General features: G+C 49.6%; 1 protein-coding gene across 7 annotated transcripts in view; it reads right to left on the bottom strand.

The window, feature by feature from the left end:
• The window catches only part of LOC130116659 (platelet-derived growth factor receptor beta-like), a 143,236-nt gene that overhangs the window by 97,796 nt on the left and 37,525 nt on the right, over nt 1-7,915 (bottom strand). For all 7 annotated transcript variants that reach the window (XM_056284639.1, XM_056284638.1, XM_056284641.1 and 4 more), the window contains 3 exons: nt 7,275-7,458; nt 6,911-7,026; nt 1,353-1,467 (listed from right to left, as the gene is read on the bottom strand). In XM_056284639.1, the coding sequence (XP_056140614.1) occupies nt 1,353-1,467; nt 6,911-7,026; nt 7,275-7,458 (415 nt within the window). The remainder of the gene's footprint in view (nt 1-1,352; nt 1,468-6,910; nt 7,027-7,274; nt 7,459-7,915) is intronic.

Genomic DNA, 7,915 nt, shown 5'->3' on the forward strand with positions numbered 1-7,915 from the left:
GCAACATGACCCACAACACACCAGCACCATTACACCAAAAGACACCAACATGACCCACAACACACCAGCACCATGACCCACAACACACCAGCACCGTCACACCACAACACACCAGCAACATGACCCACAACACACCAGCACCGTCACACCACAACACACCAGCACCGTCACACCACAACACTCCAGCAACATGACCCACAACACACCAGCACCGTCACACCACAACACACCAGCAACATGACCCACAACACACCAGCACCGTCACACCACAACACACCAGCACCGTCACACCACAACACTCCAGCAACATGACCCACAACACACCAGCACCATTACACCAAAAGACACCAACATGACCCACAACACACCAGCACCATGACCCACAACACACCAGCACCGTCACACCACAACACACCAGCAACATGACCCACAACACACCAGCACCGTCACACCACAACACACCAGCACCGTCACACCACAACACTCCAGCAACATGACCCACAACACACCAGCACCATTACACCAAAAGACACCAACATGACCCACAACACACCAGCAACATGACCCACAACACACCAGCAACATGACCCACAACACACCAGCAACATGACCCACAACACACCAGCAACATGACCCACAACACACCAGCAACATGACCCACAACACACCAGCAACATGACCCACAACACACCAGCAACATGACCCACAACACACCAGCAACATGACCCACAACACACCAGCAACATGACCCACAACACACCAGCAACATGACCCACAACACACCAGCAACAAACACCAACAGCACACTAGCAACACACCAGGAACATGACACCACAACACACACCAACAACACACCAGCAACTTGACACCACAAAACACCAGCAACACACACCAACAACAAACCAGAAACATGAGCCTGATGTGCTTTATTCCATGCGCACATGCTCTGTGTGTGTGTGTGTGTGTGTGTGTATAGGTGTGTATATGAGTGTGTGTGTGTACCTGTGGGTGTGTGTGTATAGGTGTGTATATGAGTGTGTGTGTGTACCTGTGGGTGTGTGTGTATAGGTGTGTATATGAGTGTGTGTGTGTACCTGTGGGTGTGTGTGTATAGGTGTGTATATGAGTGTGTGTGTGTACCTGTGGGTGTGTGTGTATAGGTGTGTATATGAGTGTGTGTGTGTACCTGTGGGTGTGTGTGTATAGGTGTGTATATGAGTGTGTGCGTGTACCTGTGGGTGTGTGTGTATGTGTGTGTACCTGTGGGTGTGTGTGTGTGTGTGTGTGTGTGTGTGTGTGTGTGTGTGTGTGTGTGTGTATGTGTGTGTACCTGTGGGTGTGTGTGTGTGTACCTGTGTGTACTGTGACAGCTGTACCAGTGGATGGAGGGTGGAGGGGCTCCCTCAGACACACACAGCACCACGCGTCCTTCCGATAAGTCTGAGAGCTGAGTGATTTTCGGAGGAACTAGAAACCCACACACACACACACACACACACATATATAGTGTAAGGTGGTGTGGTAATGACAGGAGGAGAGGTGGTGTAAGGTGGTGTGGTAATGACAGGAGGAGAGGTGGTGTGGTAATGACAGGAGGGGAGGTGGTGTAAGGTGGTGTGGTAATGAAAGGAGGGGAGGAGGTGTAAAGTGGTGTGGTAATGACAGGAGGAGAGTTGGTGTAAGGTGGTGTGGTAATGACAGGAGGAGAGGTGGTGTAAGGTGGTGTGGTAATGACAGGAGGAGAGGTGGTGTAAGGTGGTGTGGTAATGACAGGAGGAGAGGTGGTGTGGTAATGACAGGAGGGGAGGTGGTGTAAGGTGGTGTGGTAATGAAAGGAGGGGAGGAGGTGTAAAGTGGTGTGGTAATGACAGGAGGGGAGGTGGTGTAAGGTGGTGTGGTAATGACAGGAGGGGAGGTGGTGTAAGGTGGTGTTGTAATGAAGGGAGAGAAGGTGGAGTGGTAATGACAGGAGGAGAGGTGGTGTAAGGTGGTGTGGTAATGACAGGAGGAGAGGTGGTGTGGTAATGACAGGAGGAGAGGTGGTGTGGTAATGAAAGAAGGGAAGGTGTGTAAGGTGGTGTGGTAATGACAGGAGGGGAAGTGGTGTAAGGTGGCGTGGTAATGACAGGAGGGGAGGTGGTGTAAGGTGGCGTGGTAATGACAGGAGGGGAGGTGGTGTAAGGTGGTGTGGTAATGACAGGAGGAGAGGTGGTGTGGTAATGACAGGAGGAGAGGTGGTGTGGTAATGACAGGAGGAGAGGTGGTGTAAGGTGGTGTGGTAATGACAGGAGGGGAAGTGGTGTAAGGTGGCGTGGTAATGACAGGAGGGGAGGTGGTGTAAGGTGGTGTGGTAATGACAGGAGGAGAGGTGGTGTGGTAATGAAAGGAGGAGAGGTGGTGTAAAGTGGTGTGGTAATGAAAGGAGGAGAGGTGGTGTAAAGTGGTGTGGTAATGAAAGGAGGGGAGGTGGTGTACAGTGGTGTGGTAATGACAGGAGAGGTGGTGTAAGGTGGTGTGGTAATGAAAGGAGGAGAGGTGGTGTAAAGTGGTGTGGTAATGAAAGGAGGGGAGGAGGTGTAAAGTGGTGTGGTAATGAAAGGAGGGGAGGTGGTGTAAGGTGGTGTGGTAATGACAGGAGGGGAGGTGGTGTAAGGTGGTGTGGTAATGACAGGAGAGGTGGTGTAAGGTGGTGTGGTAATGAAAGGAGGGGAGGTGGTGTAAAGTGGTGTGGTAACGAGGGAATATTCTCTGCTGTAAACTTTTATCAGTAGGTGCCAAAGAAAGAAACAAGGGAACTGGATTACTGACAGACAGACAGACAGAAGGACAGACCACCAGAACTGGATTACTGACAGTCAGACAGACCACCAGAACTGGATTACTGACAGACAGACAGACAGACAGACCACCAGAACTGGATTACTGACAGACGGACAGAAGGACAGACCACCAGAACTGGATTACTGACAGACAGACAGAAGGACAGACCACCAGAACTGGATTACTGACAGACAGACAGAAGGACGGACCACCAGAACTGGATTACTGACAGACAGACAGACAGACAGACCACCAGAACTGGATTACTGACAGACAGACACAAGGACAGACCACCAGAACTGGATTACTGACAGACAGACAGAAGGACAGACCACCAGAACTGGATTACTGACAGACAGACAGACCACCAGAACTGGATTACTGACAGACAGACAGAAGGACAGACCACCAGAACTGGATTACTGACAGACAGACAGAAGGACAGACCACCAGAACTGGATTACTGACAGACAGACAGAAGGACGGACCACCAGAACTGGATTACTGACAGACAGACAGACAGACAGACAGACCACCAGAACTGGATTACTGACAGACAGACACAAGGACAGACCACCAGAACTGGATTACTGACAGACGGACAGAAGGACGGACCACCAGAACTGGATTACTGACAGACGGACAGAAGGACAGACCACCAGAACTGGATTACAGACAGACAGACAGAAGGACAGACCACCAGAACTGGATTACTGACAGACAGACACAAGGACAGACCACCAGAACTGGATTACTGACAGACAGACAGACCACCAGAACTGGATTACTGACAGACAGACAGAAGGACAGACCACCAGAACTGGATTACTGACAGACAGACAGAAGGACAGACCACCAGAACTGGATTACTGACAGACAGACAGAAGGACGGACCACCAGAACTGGATTACTGACAGACAGACAGACAGACAGACCACCAGAACTGGATTACTGACAGACAGACACAAGGACAGACCACCAGAACTGGATTACTGACAGACAGACAGAAGGACGGACCACCAGAACTGGATTACTGACAGACGGACAGAAGGACAGACCACCAGAACTGGATTACAGACAGACAGACAGAAGGACAGACCACCAGAACTGGATTACTGACAGACAGACACAAGGACAGACCACCAGAACTGGATTACTGACAGACAGACAGAAGGACGGACCACCAGAACTGGATTACTGACAGACGGACAGAAGGACAGACCACCAGAACTGGATTACTGACAGACAGACAGACAGACAGAAGGACAGACCACCAGAACTGGATTACTGACAGACAGACAGACAGACAGACCACCAGAACTGGATTACTGACAGACGGACAGAAGGACAGACCACCAGAACTGGATTACTGACAGACAGACAGAAGGACAGACCAACAGAACTGGATTACTGACAGACAGACAGACAGACAGACAGACAGACCACCAGAACTGGATTACTGACAGACAGACAGACAGACCACCAGAACTGGATTACTGACAGACAGACAGAAGGACAGACCACCAGAACTGGATTACTGACAGACAGACAGACCACCAGAACTGGATTACTGACAGACAGACAGACCACCAGAACTGGATTACTGACAGACAGACAGAAGGACAGACCACCAGAACTGGATTACTGACAGACAGACAGACAGAAGGACAGACCACCAGAACTGGATTACTGACAGACAGACAGAAGGACGGACCACCAGAACTGGATTACTGACAGACGGACAGAAGGACAGACCACCAGAACTGGATTACTGACAGACAGACAGACAGACAGAAGGACAGACCACCAGAACTGGATTACTGACAGACAGACAGACAGACAGACAGACCACCAGAACTGGATTACTGACAGACGGACAGAAGGACAGACCACCAGAACTGGATTACTGACAGACAGACAGAAGGACAGACCACCAGAACTGGATTACTGACAGACAGACAGACAGACAGACAGACCACCAGAACTGGATTACTGACAGACAGACAGACAGACCACCAGAACTGGATTACTGACAGACAGACAGAAGGACGGACCACCAGAACTGGATTACTGACAGACAGACAGACAGACAGACCACCAGAACTGGATTACAGACAGACAGACACAAGGACAGACCACCAGAACTGGATTACAGACAGACAGACAGACAGACGGACCACCAGAACTGGATTACTGACAGACAGACAGAAGGACAGACCACCAGAACTGGATTACTGACAGACAGACAGACACAAGGACAGACCACCAGAACTGGATTACTGACAGACGGACAGAAGGACGGACCACCAGAACTGGATTACTGACAGACGGACAGAAGGACAGACCACCAGAACTGGATTACAGACAGACAGACAGAAGGACAGACCACCAGAACTGGATTACTGACAGACAGACACAAGGACAGACCACCAGAACTGGATTACTGACAGACAGACAGACCACCAGAACTGGATTACTGACAGACAGACAGAAGGACAGACCACCAGAACTGGATTACTGACAGACAGACAGAAGGACAGACCACCAGAACTGGATTACTGACAGACAGACAGAAGGACGGACCACCAGAACTGGATTACTGACAGACAGACAGAAGGACAGACCACCAGAACTGGATTACTGACAGACAGACAGACAGACAGACCACCAGAACTGGATTACTGACAGACAGACAGAAGGACGGACCACCAGAACTGGATTACTGACAGACGGACAGAAGGACAGACCACCAGAACTGGATTACAGACAGACAGACAGAAGGACAGACCACCAGAACTGGATTACTGACAGACAGACACAAGGACAGACCACCAGAACTGGATTACTGACAGACAGACAGAAGGACGGACCACCAGAACTGGATTACTGACAGACGGACAGAAGGACAGACCACCAGAACTGGATTACTGACAGACAGACAGACAGACAGACAGACAGACAGACAGACAGAAGGACAGACCACCAGAACTGGATTACTGACAGACAGACAGACAGACAGACAGACCACCAGAACTGGATTACTGACAGACGGACAGAAGGACAGACCACCAGAACTGGATTACTGACAGACAGACAGAAGGACAGACCACCAGAACTGGATTACTGACAGACAGACAGACAGACAGACAGACAGACAGACCACCAGAATTGGATTACTGACAGACAGACAGACAGACAGACAGACCACCAGAACTGGATTACTGACAGACAGACAGAAGGACAGACCACCAGAACTGGATTACTGACAGACAGACAGACCACCAGAACTGGATTACTGACAGACAGACAGACAGACAGACCACCAGAACTGGATTACTGACAGACAGACAGAAGGACAGACCACCAGAACTGGATTACTGACAGACAGACAGAAGGACGGACCACCAGAACTGGATTACTGACAGACAGACAGAAGGACAGACCGCCAGAACTGGATTACTGACAGACAGACAGAAGGACAGACCACCAGAACTGGATTACTGACAGACAGACAGAAGGACAGACCACCAGAACTGGATTACTGACAGACAGACAGACAGACAGACAGACAGACAGACCACCATAACTGGATTACTGACAGACAGACAGACAGACAGACCACCAGAACTGGATTACTGACAGACAGACAGAAGGACAGACCACCAGAACTGGATTACTGACAGACAGACAGACCACCAGAACTGGATTACTGACAGACAGACAGACAGACCACCAGAACTGGATTACTGACAGACAGACAGAAGGACAGACCACCAGAACTGGATTACTGACAGACAGACAGAAGGACAGACCACCAGAACTGGATTACTGACAGACAGACAGAAGGACAGACCGCCAGAACTGGATTACTGACAGACAGAAGGACAGACCACCAGAACTGGATTACTGACAGACAGACAGACAGACCACCAGAACTGGATTACTGACAGACAGACAGAAGGACAGACCACCAGAACTGGATTACTGACAGACAGACAGACCACCAGAACTGGATTACTGACAGACAGACAGAAGGACAGACCACCAGTAATAAACTGTTGTCTACGTGCTGTTAGGAGGTTGCTCTGACCTGTGACCTCCAGGTCGAAGGTCATCTCTTGGACGTCATCCTCGTTCCAAACTGTTACTGCGTAACTGCCTCTATGTTTCAGCTGCACTCGACCCAGCGTCAGTGTGCTCGTGTACCTAAATCAATCATCAATATACCAATCAATCAATCAATCAATCAATCAATCAATCAATCAATCAATCAATATACCAATTAACCAACCAACCATTAACAATCAATCAACCATATATCCACCAATCAATGTATCAATCAATTAATAAACCAATCAATCAATTAACAATATAACAATACAATCATTCAATCAAAATAACGGCATGCCTGTTGTTTCTTCTGTCAATCTGTCAATCTCTTCATCGGCTCTTACCTGCTGTGGGTCAAGTGTGTGGTGGTGACTAGGCTGGTTTCCATGGTAACAGTGCTGTTGTCATGGCTCCAGGTGATGTTTGGCGGTGGGTGGGCGTTGATGTCCACACTGAGCTCCACCGTGTGATGCAGGGGACAGGAGACATCCGTCTGTCCTTCTGCTTCCACACGGACAAAGCCACGCTCTGCACAGTCAAACAAACCGCCTGCTTTACTGTTTAACCAGTCCAGCCGGAATCCACAGCCTGCTGCTGTGGGCTCCGGTCCATGTTTTACACACAGCCAGAACCACCACTCCACATCAGGACATGTCATGTTCTGTGTGTCCTTACCCAGGACTGTTATCCATGTTTTACACACAACCAGAACCACCACTCCACATCAGGACATGTCATGTTCTGTGTGTCCTTACCCAATACTGTTATCCATGTTTTACACACAGCCAGAACCACCACTCCACATCAGGACATGTCATGTCCTGTGTGTCCTTACCCAGGACTGTTATCCATGTTTTACACACAGCCAGAACCACCACTCCACATCAGGACATGTCATGTTCTGTGTGTCCTTACCCAGGACTGTTATCCATGTTTTACACACAACCAGAACCACCACTCCACATCAGGACATGTCAAGTTCTGT

Source organism: Lampris incognitus, chromosome 8 (assembly GCF_029633865.1).
Source record: "Lampris incognitus isolate fLamInc1 chromosome 8, fLamInc1.hap2, whole genome shotgun sequence".
NCBI lineage: Eukaryota > Metazoa > Chordata > Actinopteri > Lampriformes > Lampridae > Lampris > Lampris incognitus.